Below are 14,509 nucleotides of genomic sequence, written 5' to 3' on the forward strand. Positions count from 1 at the left end.
AAGGAAGGAAGTCTGGCAGAGTCATGAAAACGAAGAGTAAAGCTAAGTGCTTTCTGCTAACTAGAATGGACTGTTTACAAAAGACACTAATTTATTTTTATGCACAAGAGCTCCTCCATTTGGGCACACCAGCTGCCTATGGGGTAGGAATAACAAACACTCTGGCTTGGGATAGAAATGGCTTCCACCTCCATTTCAAAGAACCAATGGTGCCATTCCATTTATGTATTAATGGGTAACTCTGTTTTAGCATGACACTTGCCCATTTTATTTAGAAGGTCTACTGTGCCATCCCATCAACAAGAGAACATACTGCATCCCAGTGCGATGGGCTCCTCTTGACATATACAGCCATATGCAGTTTAAAACCATCAGGCTGCATTTTTTCTCCCACCATTAGTACGTGCACATGAATAGTAAATACATTTAACTCAAGAGTAAACAGTTAATTATTAGTAAAAATATTTTTTAAAAGTATCATAGGATTTACAGTTTGATATTACAAAATTTTATGTTTAGCTTCTTCACGATAATGAACATATATAAAAAGGTAACCTATAATTTGAACGTTAATATGGTATGATTCGAGCGTGAGGAAGGGGTCAGGTAGATGGGTAGGCACTGAAATAAATGTTCTTTTCTTGTTAGATTACTAAAGTTTAAGTCTCCTTGCAACAGTGTGCTTCACAAGTGAAGAGCAATAAAAGCATAGAGATTCTGTATTTCAGTACTTCCAGCTGAGAAACTCATTTGCTCTGTGGCAAGGAATGAATTACACCTCCCGGGGCTACACACCTGCTTTCTGGTGCATGGAAATTCTCAGCTTCCCAATCAACAGAGAGCAGGGGCAAATAGTGAAGGCAATGCTCACACAGCTTTTGCCACCTAAATTTCCACACAAGGCAGCCCACTTGAAACGTCCTTAAGAGAAATGGGCATGCATTGTTTATGAGGGGATGAAAGTCATGAGCAGGGAAGTGATTACTTTAAAAGCCAGATAAGGCAATTTAAATCAGATTTGCTCACTTCTAGTAACCTGGCGTGACAGCAGAGTATTCCTTCAAAACACACACCAATTGGGACAAACCAACATGGTTACGTTCAACAGATGTTCTGGAGGCGTTTGAAGTGGAGTAAGAAAAAGTGGAAAAGAAAATAAAGTGTACAGGTAGGTAAACTGCTCGTTTCTTTTTCTTTTTCATCCACCGGTCCAGCACAACGCCTCAGGAAAACAATAATCCAGGAACAGGGCACACCAAAATAAAAGGAAGCAGAGATAGTGAAGTGCCAGTTCTGTCTCCACTCAGACTACATTTCATGAGCTTACAAAATACAGATGGAGATATAAGAAAAAAAATCACAACACTGTGGATCATATGTTCTTGTTCTGAAATAACCCATAGCCCAAGTTTTTATAAAAATGCAAAAAATAAAAATCTTTAAAGTCAGTATATACGTAGTTATTTTTCAGTGAGTTTTGCTGAGGCGTACAATTAGCATGGAACAATTACAGGTTATACACAGAACACACCTGTACTTGTCTAACTGGATTTTGATAGCCCTACACGAGCTGTCCCACAAACAGCACGTACATAAATTTTCTTCATTTTAGTAGGCCATTTAAGTCAACATTTTTCCCACCAAGCATATAGTACCAGCCTACTTCAAACTACCATTCATATCATGAAACAAATCTTCTCTTTTACATCCCCTTAAGGATTATTTCACTCTTTCTCTTGCTTTCCTTAGTTTTCACATTGCTGTTCCCTTCCTCCTCTATTTGTTTGCCCTTCCTTATCTTCACTTCAAGCATCTTCCCCTTCTCCTCTCTGCAGTTCATGACAACTAATCCTGCTGCAGTTGCATAAGCAATACTCTCCTCCCTCTTCTGTCCTCTTCATCTCCTTCTCCAGCCTTCCTGTTGGGTTATAATTTTATTACAAATCTTCCTCTTCTATCCCTTTTTCACTTCCCTGAAATACAGCGTCTAGTTTAGAAAAAAAATTTATGATAACAAGCAAACAGGAAATCATACACTAACAGCTTCAGCAGCTATACAATTTTGCCATAGCAAATAACCCTTTATCCCACATCCCTCACCGTTTTTCTCCATTGGGTTGTATTTATAAGTTTAACACTGTTTGCAAAAAGAACCATATGCTTCTATTTCGTCTGCATGACAGCCAGTATACATTAGGTACTGCAGAGAGGATAAAACAATGCAGATGCTCCAGTGAAAAAAGTGTCCCTTAGCTGCTGTCTTTCAAAAAGTCAGGGCCAAGGAAGCTGCTTATCATACAAGGAAGACTCTCAAAACATGAGGGGGGAAAAAACCCAGGAGATTACACAGGACCTAACCTCAAAAGAAGTCATCAGTAAAACTCACACTGAGTTCATTAGCATTTGGCTACATCTTACTATTTCTGGATGCCTTAAAGATACTCCTAAAAGCAGACTCATTATTGGAAATACTTAACACCTGCTTTTTCAGAAAAACAACGGCTATTGAAGCTGCTCAGCAGCTTTAGGAAAAAAAGAGCTGGCCAGGATGATTTTGGTACTATTTTTGTCCAACACATTGATTTTAGAGTGGTAAAGATCCTTAAAAGTCTTAAGCCAAACTATGATGTTCACTCTATCTGAACAGAGTACTATGAAGTGAGTTCTATTCTAAGTCAGTACTTGGCATTATCATGATAGACATGATTCATAAATACCCATATGTAATGGTTAAGGCAATTAGCTAAAAAATTAGATCGTTCACTAAGATGAAAACTAATTAACTCCTCTTCTCCAACATTCCTGTAATTTTGAAGAAAGGAAGGGCATCCTACAGGCAGAAGATTGAGCTAACTTCCATGGAAGCAGATATTAAACCAAGTTATTTTGATCTGCAGATACCCAGCTGGCAGCATTTTTTTGTTTGTACAGGTAATGGAAAATGTAAGAACTATTAATGATAGTGGTATTAGTGATAGTGTAAAAAAGAAACTATTGGCACAGAAAATATTCTTTTTTCTTTATTTTTCCTCTATTATAAAGATACATGTTATCTAATACTAATGAAATAGTTAACTGTATTACTCCCCTCTTCTCAAAAATCTGTAAGTCTAATAGTTTAGTAGCTGTTTGAGACACAACTGAAAATTCTTGTTAGCCATGTGTCCAGGGAATAAATAACCCCAGATAATATTTATTCCATTCCAGAGACATAGCCATACCATCTTCTATTTCAGCCAAGTCCTTAGCAAAGCTATAATAGAAATTCAATCTGTGTAACAGCTGAAGACACTCACTGTAAAAAGCAAGGCGTAGCTAATATTTTCACACTACAGAAAACCTAGCGTGTTGTCCCTATGCTGCCAACAGGCACTTTCATTTTGGTCAAATCATTTCTAGCAAGAACAAAGATAAATAACATATCAGAAAAATACAGGTATCTCTGATAAAACCTAAGTGAAAATTTACGCATGAATTTAAAGACATTTTAAGAACATAACTCTGTGTGGTGTGGCTGTTAGAAGAAAAAAAGTAAAAAAAGAAAACTTGTTAACTGTTAGTCCCGATTTCCGACAACTGAATGAAGGACAGTCAAAAGAGCTTTCAACAGAAACCTAACGTGCCACAGAAAAAGAAGCAGCAGCACTAGACATCACTTGTTGAATTTTGAGTTCTAGCTCTGCTTAAGTCCATAAGGTCTATACCTGCTATCTCATCAAAAACAAACAAACAAAATCCCCAACCAATCAAACAAAGAAGGAAGATAAAAGACCTGTCTTATCTAAAGGTCAAAATGCACTGATGTACACTCAAGATTTCATTTCACCTCTCTGCAGTCTTTCAGAACTCTGACTGCCAAACCTACTATTCTATTCTTTTTGCTCCTGTTGAGGTTAGGAACGTTTTTTGGAGAGGGAATTTCTGTCCATGTACAAAACTGAAGTAAATTCTAGAGACTAGAATAATCTGAAACGTGATTATTTGTACTTATTAATATTCATACAAATGATGTCCATACCTCATTTCTAGTAAAGTGGAGGGAGTAACCACTTTCAAATGGTTAAAAAAAGTCAATAAGGTAAAAAGAAAAAAAAAAAAAAAGAGCCCTCTCCAGAGTATGTCAAACAGAAAAAACCACAAACAATGCTTATTCTAGCAATAAAATAAACATTACAAATATTTTGTAATAAAAAAACATAAATATCTCAACAAAGTTACAAAACAATAATTTCTCCTGACTCCTTTAAAGACCACCTTTAAATTCAGGAACTTCAACTCATTTCAGCAAGCCAGATGCGGCTGTGGTGATTAACTTGCAAAAAACCATATTCACCCCTCCATAAGCAATAATGACCAAGAATAAAATGCAAAACAATACTGGCATTTTTACAAGACCATACAACAAATCATTTTTGTTTTCAGAACAGTTAATCCTTTAAGGAAGAAACCAGTGAGCAAACGTTCTTTCCTTACTGCGTATTATCAAGCTACAAACTATTTTAAATTCCACTATTGTCACTGACATTGAAGAAGTATGCAAACCATTAGAACTTTAGTCCGCGAAAGAACAGGAACCATCATTTTCTGAATATTTTAAATAATATGCAAGAGATATTGAGTGAGTTTACATTTTCACCCGCGTTATTTCACAGTATTAGTCAGAATCACAGTTGGAATAAACATAAAAAGAACACTGCAACATACCTGTGTGACCATGCTTTGTATATACGTGGTTGGATGCTGCTGCTTTTGTTGAACAGCACTCTCTATTGCTACTTTCGCTACAGTGCTTGGATCCGCTCCAGCTGGCACAGCAACCATAGTTGCACTGCAACCAGCATTGTTGGGGTCACTGATTGTAACAATTCTAACTCCTACTTTATTTGGAATTCCTGGAACAGTTTCCCTGTCATTATCCTCTGCTGGCCTCTTTACAGTTTTGCATTCTGCTGTGCCATTAGTAGACCGAACTTCGGATGACAGGGTAGACTGGGACACTCTAGGTCCTGAGTGTGGAACTGCTATGATTTGATGCCCCTGTATAACAGAGGCTGTAGATTGTGGTGAGACAACTACACTTGGGCGTTGCTGAGGCACATCTGAATTCAAACTTGAAGCTAGAGGTCCATTAGGTAAATCAGTGTTGGTACCACTAAGTTGCTGGGTTAACAGTTTTGCAGCCTCCTGTGTACCGCTTACAACAGGTGAACTACTCAAAGTTAATACAGGCCCATTAGAAATTCTTTCCCCTTGATCACCTTTGGCAGTATCTTGCTGCGTGGCATCCAAATTCCCTTGTTGTTCCACTGAAGATATCTCACCATTTCCTACATGATTGGAAGTTTTGTGATTTGGAATGTTTTTGCTCAAATGAGAACCATCTCCTTTATCAAAATCACAGATTCCATTAACTAGGGGCTTCTTCAAATCACTTTTAATTTCCTGTGTGTCCATTTGTTCAAAGTTCTGCTTTCCAGGAGCTCCGTTCTCACCCATTTCTAATGATGGCCCATTACTGACTTGTGAGCACTGATTGGCCTCATTCTGAGTTTTCCCTGAGTTAGAAGGAGGTAGACTGGAGTCACTATACTTTCTCCCATTTAAAAGACTTCCCACCTGCATTTCATTTTCTTTTGCATCCCCATTGCTGGTGTTTGCAGCTCCTCTTCGGCAGGAAGGATTCTCCATAACTTCAATTTTACGTTCATGAATGTGTAAACCTGTTGCTTCCTTTGCTTCTTCCTCCTTTTGGCAAATTATTTTATCACCTTTGAATGGGGGAGCAGCAGTACACGGTGATTGTCCAGCTGAAGGTGCTTGAGTAGCTGGAAGCGTTTGCACCTGTAGCCCAACTCCTGTCTGTGCTCCACTCACTGCAATTCCTGCTGGAGCAATGATTTGAGCTGCATTTCCCTGACTCACAGTTGCAGTAGCAAAACTCGTATTTGGCACAACTGTTATCGTAACCTGGTTGCCAGTAGTCCCTTGGAAAATAGTCGCTGGGCTGTTTGAGATCAACTGGCCTGGCAATATCTGTAAATTAGAAATGGGTACTGTTTGTACTGCCCCTTGGGGCTGGATTGCACCCGGGACCAGCTGAACATTTTGCTGTCCAACTAGCAGCTGCTGAGCTGGAGACTGTCCTTGAACTCCAAAACCTGGTGCCTGGTTATTGGCCATCTGATAAACCACCTGAGGGCTAGGAGCTCTTGCATTGTTAGGTGGAGGAATCTGCGGAGCTGGGAGTATAAGCTTCCCCCCTGGAGTTGAGGGGCCTCTTTTTGGAAGGAGCAGTTGTTTTATCAGGCTAGACTCACCAGAGTTAGGCTGGCCAACTCCGGTGTTAGCTTGTTGTGACTGAACTTGCATTTGTATCGGTTGTTGTACCTGTACCTGCTGTTGCGATGATGCTGGTGAATGTTGCTGCTGCTGCTGCCTCTTTACAGAAAGCATCTGGCTGACAGTAGGAGGGGGTCCCTGTGACTGAGGAGTGGTAGATGAAGAGGACATAACTGCAGGGACTTGATTATTTGTAACCGGACCTGGGGATGGTGAAGAAGATGGAGTAATGCTTGGCTGTCCAGTCAACTGGACGGTTTGACCAGCGGGAATAGAAGCTGGATTAGCAAGCACTATTTGATGAATGGCTGGTGCGTACGTTTGACCTTGCTGAGCTGGCTGGCTTACAATCACTACACTTTGCTGGGATGGTGGCGGAGGCTGCTGCTGTGGCTGCATCGGCTGCTGTACCACGGCAGGTGGAACTTGCTGAGATGGCAGAGGCTTTGGTGCAATATTCTGAAACCCTACCCTAGATGTTGGTGGGTTTTGGACACCTGCGATTGTAACCACCTGCCCAGCTGCTACTTGGAAATTTTGAACTGTGGTGGCAGAAACGATGTTAGATGCAGAGGTTGTGACATACTGCTGTGGTGCTATGATGACTGTATCTTGTTGCTGGTTGCCAGCCGGGGACTGCTGAGATGATGTCTGCCCAGGTTGTGATGTGCTGATTAGCTGCTGACCCTGTGAAACTGCTGAACTGCATGCTGGTATGTTTTGTACTCTGCCAAATATATGACCCTGAGGTACAGCTTGCTGAATTACCGTAACAGGAGTGCCTGAAGGTATCTGTCCTGGTACCACTGCGTGCAGTGGAGACTGTTGTTGAATTACAGGTTGGTGGTGAAGCAACGTCTGAGAACCAACAACAGTAACAGACGGCTGTTGTCCTGTAGTGCTGTGATTTTGATTAGAAGCTTGTGGTGCTCCTCCTACAGCAATAGTAACAGGAACTCCAGACTGGGGAACAGAGCTCTGTATCACTGCGGCCTTCACTACTTCACAGGATATTGGACCTTTATTCTGTATAACAGTCACTGGAGTATTTTGTTGCTGCTGTGTGTGAACAGAAGGATTTTGTGGAATTCTAGAAACAGTCTGTGCCACAGTATGAACACCTTGAATTGGAAAAGACATCTGTGTTGCTGTCAAAGTTGAAGACTGGTTAATAGGGGTCCTCTGATAGTGATTTCCTACGCTTGGTAGCCCATGCGGGATTCCTGTTGAAATAAACACAGTAAAGGTTTGGAAGCAAAAACTATTTCATAACACTTTAACATAACAATTTTTTTAAAAATCAAAGGCTTGAATTTCTAATTCTATATGAAGCAGTTTCTCTTCTCAGCTATACTGCACCTGAATTAATGATGCAGCAACAGCGGCTTGTCTGCTGACTGACAGGTTTATGGGTTACATGTCAAATACTAGAATGGCATGCAAGTACATACTGCAATATTATTCCTAACGTTATTGAATAAAATCAAAGAAACATGGCCTTGACTTCCAACACTTTCAAACTATTTTGAAAAACTTGTGTCTTTTATTGTCAGTTCAGAATCAATGCAAAATACTTGATAATTAATTAATTTAAAAACCTGCTGGCGAAGGAGACGAAGACACATCAGGAATTGAATCAACCCGGACAACTGGGGTAGACGAAGTTGGTTGCTGCTGATAGTACATCTGAATGGGAAGTGGTATAGCTCTCCTTTTCACTCCTACCACATGTATATGTGCTTGACCGTTGTTACTTGGATCTTCTACTCTCTTCACTGTATGATTTGGAAAGACGGTTCTGCCAAACACAACATAAATCTATGTTACTAAACACAATAACTCAAACCTCTTACAATGCTTTTGTTTTAACTGACCGCTCTTGTGTGCGGAGTAAGTGCACCAATGCCTGTATCTTTGCAATACAGCAGGATTCTCCAATAGCATCTGAATCTCAATCTCATTGAGGTCCAGCGGATGGTCGGCCAAGATCTCATACAAGCTTAGTGAAAACTACAATACCTCCAAAAACTACTTGCGAAAGAATTAAAAGTACTATAAGCAGAGAAGGAACCCTATCAAAGATCCTGAAATAGAATGAAAAAAATTTAAAAAATTCTAAACATTTGTTGCAATTAAAATTCCAAAACTGGATGTCTTACAAACTCAACTCAGTAGATCATTTCTCAAAGAAATCTAAAGCTACAGGTTAGTACATACAATTGCATCTTTATTGTTGCATGAATTTTTTGTCTTACCGCAGACATTTATAAAATCCAGTTGATGTCAGGATTCCACCTCGAGCTAATTTACTACAGGTAGAGAGGTATTCAGAGTACATTTCTGCTCGAGAAACTGAGCAATCAAGATTCACCTCAAAATGTGCATTCAACCTGAGGATGAAAAAATAAACTATGAAGCAAAATGTAGTGAGTACTTTTAAAACTTCTGTCTGTCACAGAGACTTCTGAGACCTGATAACAACATGGAAAATAGCACTTCAGTATATGGTCTTGTCAAATGTCTGTTCCATACTTTCTCCTTCTCACTGCTTATGATTCAACACATGGGACCCCTAACACACGTAGTCGGTTTTACATGCAACATCTTATTTACATATGTAATATGCAAAATAGCCTCTACATATGACTTTTTTATTGTATATTCAGAAACAAAAACCAAAGAAGAATGCATTGTTTGCTGACGTCTCCTCCCCACAGCTCTATTCTTATTTCTTAATGATTCTACCTTAGCAAAAGATGGACTGAATGCTAGATAATTCTTTATCAGAAATTTCTATCAAAAGTCAGTATTTGTATCAAAACCAAGATTTTGTTAACTGATCTGCTAATGAAGTCTTACTTTAAAATACAAGTAAAACCAGAAACAGAATAACAGTCTCAACCTTATCATTTTGATAGTGGTGGGAAGGCAAGAGAGAGGGGACTGGGGTTCTGAGAGAGTACTCACGCAAACACACACACTCTCATTTGTGGAGTCTCACACTACACTGACATCAATAAAACCCTTGAAGCACCTGTTGTGCCTAATGTTAAATTTCCAGGGAGAGAAAGTATTTGTGTCTCCTACAGACTCTCCACAACCACACAGACCACCCAACCCCTGACCAGGAAGCTGTGAGAGAAGGAAACATTTTCTATCATTTTAATTTTATTTCTTTCAGATCCATTAAGTAATCCATTGTCAACCCAGTGACATGGGAACGGTTCAACCCCAGCAGCAACAAGGTAGTAACAACTCTCACACAATGCTTAAATACCAGTACCATAATATAAGCTCAGACAGAATAAAAATATTTTTTAAATTGTCATCATTTACTATACGGTGCTACCACTTCAGAAAACTACATCGCGTTCTCCTTTGTAGAGTCTTACACTCCCAATATAACTAGATGCTTCAGAAGGGAAAAAGCAAATGATTACATTCTTTAAATTGTGTTCTCTCATAACCAGTACAGAGCAAGTATAATGCCACTTGAGTTACAGTTTCATTACTACAAAGATTGAGATCACACTGTATAACAGAAAGTCTAGGTATTAATTAAATTTGGCATATCAGACAAATGACTGTCCAGTTGGGTATGTTAGGCTGACACACTATCACTGGCACAAGCGAAGCGAAGATATTAGGACTTACAATGGTGAAATCGGATCTGCAATTAGCACTTTACTGTCACACACACTTACTGTCACTAACCTTACAAGGACTCCTACTCAGGCTAAGCTGGCTAATAATATATCCAGGAAGGTCAGTTTAAATACCTTGTCTTTCTGCTGCTTCTAAGAGAGAGTAACTTTTCTAAATTCTACTGCTATGATTTACTCATTTTCCCATTTCTCTCAACAGGAAGCGATGACTGAAACATACCATGAAAATTTACAGGAATGCAAGACACTCCACGTTAGCATTGATGAAAATGCTTGGAAGAGGCTGCTCCTCTGTTCTCAATTTGCCTTTTTTTTTTTTTTTTTTGGCAACACAGTATTTAAGGAGAATTTTCAGGACTAGATGTTAATTTTTATTTTTCACTAGCTCAGATCTACCTAAGATCAGAAGAAAATTAAGTACAAAATAATCGTATTCAACACTGACAGCTGCAGAAGCACACAGAATCAAAACCGAAGCCGGTATTTCAAATCTTCCTGATATAATCAAATACCTGAGTATTTGATGGTATCACGCAGTTGCAGCATGGTACCTACCCTTACTTGTTTTAACAGTTGAAACTTCTATTTTATTTTATACAGAGTGCAAAATTTACTTTGCCTACAACTTTACTACTGAAAGCTAGATGTCTAGTGGTCTCTACAGTCAATAGAGGGTGGCAACAGAAGGTAATTCGTAATCTCATCAGAAACTAGGCAGGTGAAGGCAATTCAGTTTCCTATTGGGGGAATCTCCCACTCAATTAAAAAGGCAGCCTAGAAAACTAGCTTTGGCTCGAGACCAACCTGCAGACTGCTAAATTAAGCTGCAGTGATTCCAGCTCCAGGTACCCCTGTTTAAATGTGATATTTCTCAGTCTTTCAGCAGTACGCATTAATAATACTTTGCAATGTGCAAACCGAAGTATGGGAACAAGAATCTGCAACATTTCCCCCTTACAATCAAAGCTTTGCTGGAAGTATAGGTAAAACTAAATCATGACCAAAAGCAGTAAGCTTTGATAAATTCTACCCACTTTATCTTGAAGGCCCTTGTCTGATCAGCAAGGCAATTCATGAACACACATATAAGTTGTGAAGCAGCAGAGGTGGCAGGGTCCATCAGGAACCAATTAATACAAATATTTGAATGTGAGTAGATTTATGTAAGTTAAATAGTTCAGAAAGATCACCCTCAGTCCACGTGAGAACCACAGGCAGAATAGTTTTTCCCTAAATATCTGACAATGACAATATTAGTTCAAAGCAAAAGAATCTGGATGGAAAAGGCTTTGATCTTCCTTAACTTGCTCGAGGTTCACAATGATCACATAAGAGTTTTGCAGTGCCTCGCTTCATAATTTGATAATTACTTTTATATTGGTCCAGTAATACAGTAACACATAACCAGATGAAAACACTCATGAAACAGATAATGCTGCTTGACAATTCAAAAAATAAATAAAAATCAAGACCAGAGTCAAAAATCAAATTAAATTCTATTCTAAGAGAGAAAACAACTAATTTTAAATATCAACTGCTGAAGAGTGAATATTCTGATTGAGTTTTTTCTTTCATACTTCTTCAAAGCAATGACAGAATGATTTTGCTTTATACTTTTCAGAAAAATTAGTCTAACAGTAAATAGCAGCAAGCTAGAAAATTCTGTGACACATGAATACAGGAATTTTTTTCTGCTTTTCTTCTTCATTAAAGTATTTGAATAGAACTGTACACTTACCACTGACATGCAAATTTCTCGCTGTCTATTTCTACTATTCCTGGTGGTGGAGCAACATGTGGTGCTGTTCTAGAGCCTGTGGACAATGAGGGGAAGAAAAAGAAAAACAAACTTGCTGAAATGGTTTTTGCTCTCCTGAATAAAGAAGCACTTCAACTCCGTGATTTTCACTGGTAGAGTTTCTCCTGTGTGTATAAGCACGGCTGTATCCAGCTAAGGCAAGTCACAAAGGTGGACTAAGCAGACTACAGATGTGCACCACAATTTACCGAAGCGAAGCAGGGCATGCCAAGGCCAGAGCCACCACTGAAGTGCAATCATGACATAAGCACTTAATGAACAACAGTTTCCAGATTCACAATCATGATCCACGATCTCAGTTCTCTATAGAGCACTGAGCATGATTTAAGGGTAGCACAATACTCCACCAGAACAGGCATAAATACACAGCTATTATTTTTCCAATTCCTAAGTGGAAGCAAATATAATGTAAAAAATTTTCTTGCCATGTCACATTGATTCCCTCTAACCAGCCCCTTAGTCACATTCTTCTCCAGTCACTTTAAGTGTGATATCTGCACCCATTCCAGAAACAATACACTTAGACATGTAAGCCAGTGTCTGTTGTAATAGTCCTTTCTCCATTCCCCCCCCCCCCCAGAACAAATAGCTATGTTCTATCTTGTGTGCACTTGTGGTGTACTGCTGTATGCTTTTATTAGTAAAGACAGAATGAGGTACATATGCTACTCCCCTGCTCAGTAATAGTTAGCTGTGCCATCAACTTCCAAAGTGACAGTATTAAATCCCAAAATAAAACTGCAAAAATTCATTATCATTCCAATTTAATTTACAATTAAGAAAACACTTTTCAAGCTTTAAACAATAGTTAAGATTTGGTTCACATCACAATAAGCTGTTTAGCAGCTTCAACAGAGGCATGATTCTGTGTGTTTAATCTCATCTCTGCAGTTCTATCAAATACCATACATTACTGCCCAATAGTATTCTGTGTAAAACAGAATATAAAATGGACCTCTAATTCTCTGCAAATCGTGGGAACAATCTAGGATGGACACTTTTTCTTTCCACTGAACAAGTACATAACTTCAAGTAAATTTTCAGTCTAGCAACTGAAAAGTACTAAGATTCTTTTAAAGCTTGTTTCACCACCGTTTTGCCTAACATAGCTTTATCTTTGCTTTGTGAACAAGTATCTGAAAAAGATACTGTACGCTATGCATAATACTATACTTATTTATGTAAATTAATCAGAAACCTACAGAAGACAAAAAAAAATCATACATGCCACAGGAAATTTTGTAGGAGAGTATGTTCTCTTGCAGTGATACTAACCTGGGACACCTGTTGCATGGGCCTGTGAAGAACCATGATCCATTACTTGTGGTCTGACATCAGGTACTCCTTGCTGGCTAACACACTGATGTTCAATGAGTTTTACAGCAGTAAGTGCATCAGATCCAAACATCTGGATGTCCATAGAAACCAGACATACTAATGTATCTAAAGTATTAAATGTAAAACCGACAATGACATTAGGACAAGACGAATGCTGTTGGAACATACTGATTTGCTTTAAAATTGCTATGTGTTGAAAGAAAAGAAGCCTCTGTATGCTTCTGTAGATTTTTATTTTTTCTAAACATACCTCATGGCATTAAAAAAAAAATAAACTTCAAAAGTTTTAGCTTCCCTAGTTATTAACCTCATCAATTTCTTGAGGACACAAAGAATAAATTGTAGTAAAACTTACTATTCTAATATCCATCCCTAGAGCTGCACACACACACAAGCAAGCCACATTTTAAACCACCGAACATGATATATTCCCAAGTCTTTTTTCCTACGTAAGTGAGAGTAATAGATTTTTGCTTCTCCCTTACCTATGCTCTTTTCTACTTTAGCAATCTTTGAGCAGGCCACTTCTCCCATTTCTGTGAGCATGTATAGCACCTCAAGTGCTGAGATTACAAGCAGCACATCTGGTAGCGTGAGATGACATATGATCTCTTTATAGGATTCTTGATCCACATATTCACAAATTAAGACACCATTATCTTCAGCCTTACAAAGATTTGCCAAGATTTCCATGCCTGGAGAGCAAATACAAAATAGTTTTAAATGGCAATAATTACAATTCTAATACAACAATAGAATAGCTAGAGATCTTACCTCTCATTTTTAAAAATCTATCCCTTGACATGAGGCATTTTGTAACAGTGTGAAACATTAGATGAGTAGTTTTGAAATCAACAGGATCCAAAAGAAGCTGATGAGAAAGAAAAAAAAAAAATCTATGACTAACACTATGCATATAGTGCTAATGGCTCAAATCCTTAAATTTGCATATCAAAATATAAGATTCAAAAGTGTTTAAATGCAGCACACGTAAATGACATTTCTGTTCACAAAAACAGAACCCTGTGAGCTTTTTATTGTAGCTAGTATTTTGAGCCCCCTCCTCCTTTTTTGCTCTGAAGTAGCAGTCTAATTTACATTTTCCAGTGCTCAGAATAAGGAAAATAACTTTATTCCCAGGCAGGCAACAGTATACACAAATATACTTTAATATCCAACAAAGAACAGAACTTGAGTAACGACAAACATTCCTTCCCAACCCCATCACAATCGCTCATCCTGTTTCTATCCACTTCTGCTTCTCAATCAGAGCTCTCAGACACTATAATATCTAACATTATTTCTTATTCAAGAAAAGCTGGATACATGGTAAATGAAAATACCACCT

General features: G+C 38.5%; 1 protein-coding gene across 2 annotated transcripts in view; it reads right to left on the reverse strand.

Moving 5' to 3' along the window:
* ARID2 (AT-rich interaction domain 2) overlaps positions 1-14,509 on the reverse strand; it is a 106,333-nt gene that overhangs the window by 17,256 nt on the left and 74,568 nt on the right. For both annotated transcript variants that reach the window (XM_063323099.1, XM_063323098.1), the window contains 7 exons: positions 13,936-14,032; positions 13,647-13,856; positions 13,099-13,266; positions 11,743-11,818; positions 8,595-8,729; positions 7,938-8,137; positions 4,705-7,562 (listed from right to left, as the gene is read on the reverse strand). In XM_063323099.1, the coding sequence (XP_063179169.1) occupies positions 4,705-7,562; positions 7,938-8,137; positions 8,595-8,729; positions 11,743-11,818; positions 13,099-13,266; positions 13,647-13,856; positions 13,936-14,032 (3,744 nt within the window). The remainder of the gene's footprint in view (positions 1-4,704; positions 7,563-7,937; positions 8,138-8,594; positions 8,730-11,742; positions 11,819-13,098; positions 13,267-13,646; positions 13,857-13,935; positions 14,033-14,509) is intronic.

Source organism: Chroicocephalus ridibundus, chromosome 1, assembly GCF_963924245.1.
Source record: "Chroicocephalus ridibundus chromosome 1, bChrRid1.1, whole genome shotgun sequence".
In the NCBI taxonomy this organism is placed as follows: domain Eukaryota; kingdom Metazoa; phylum Chordata; class Aves; order Charadriiformes; family Laridae; genus Chroicocephalus; species Chroicocephalus ridibundus.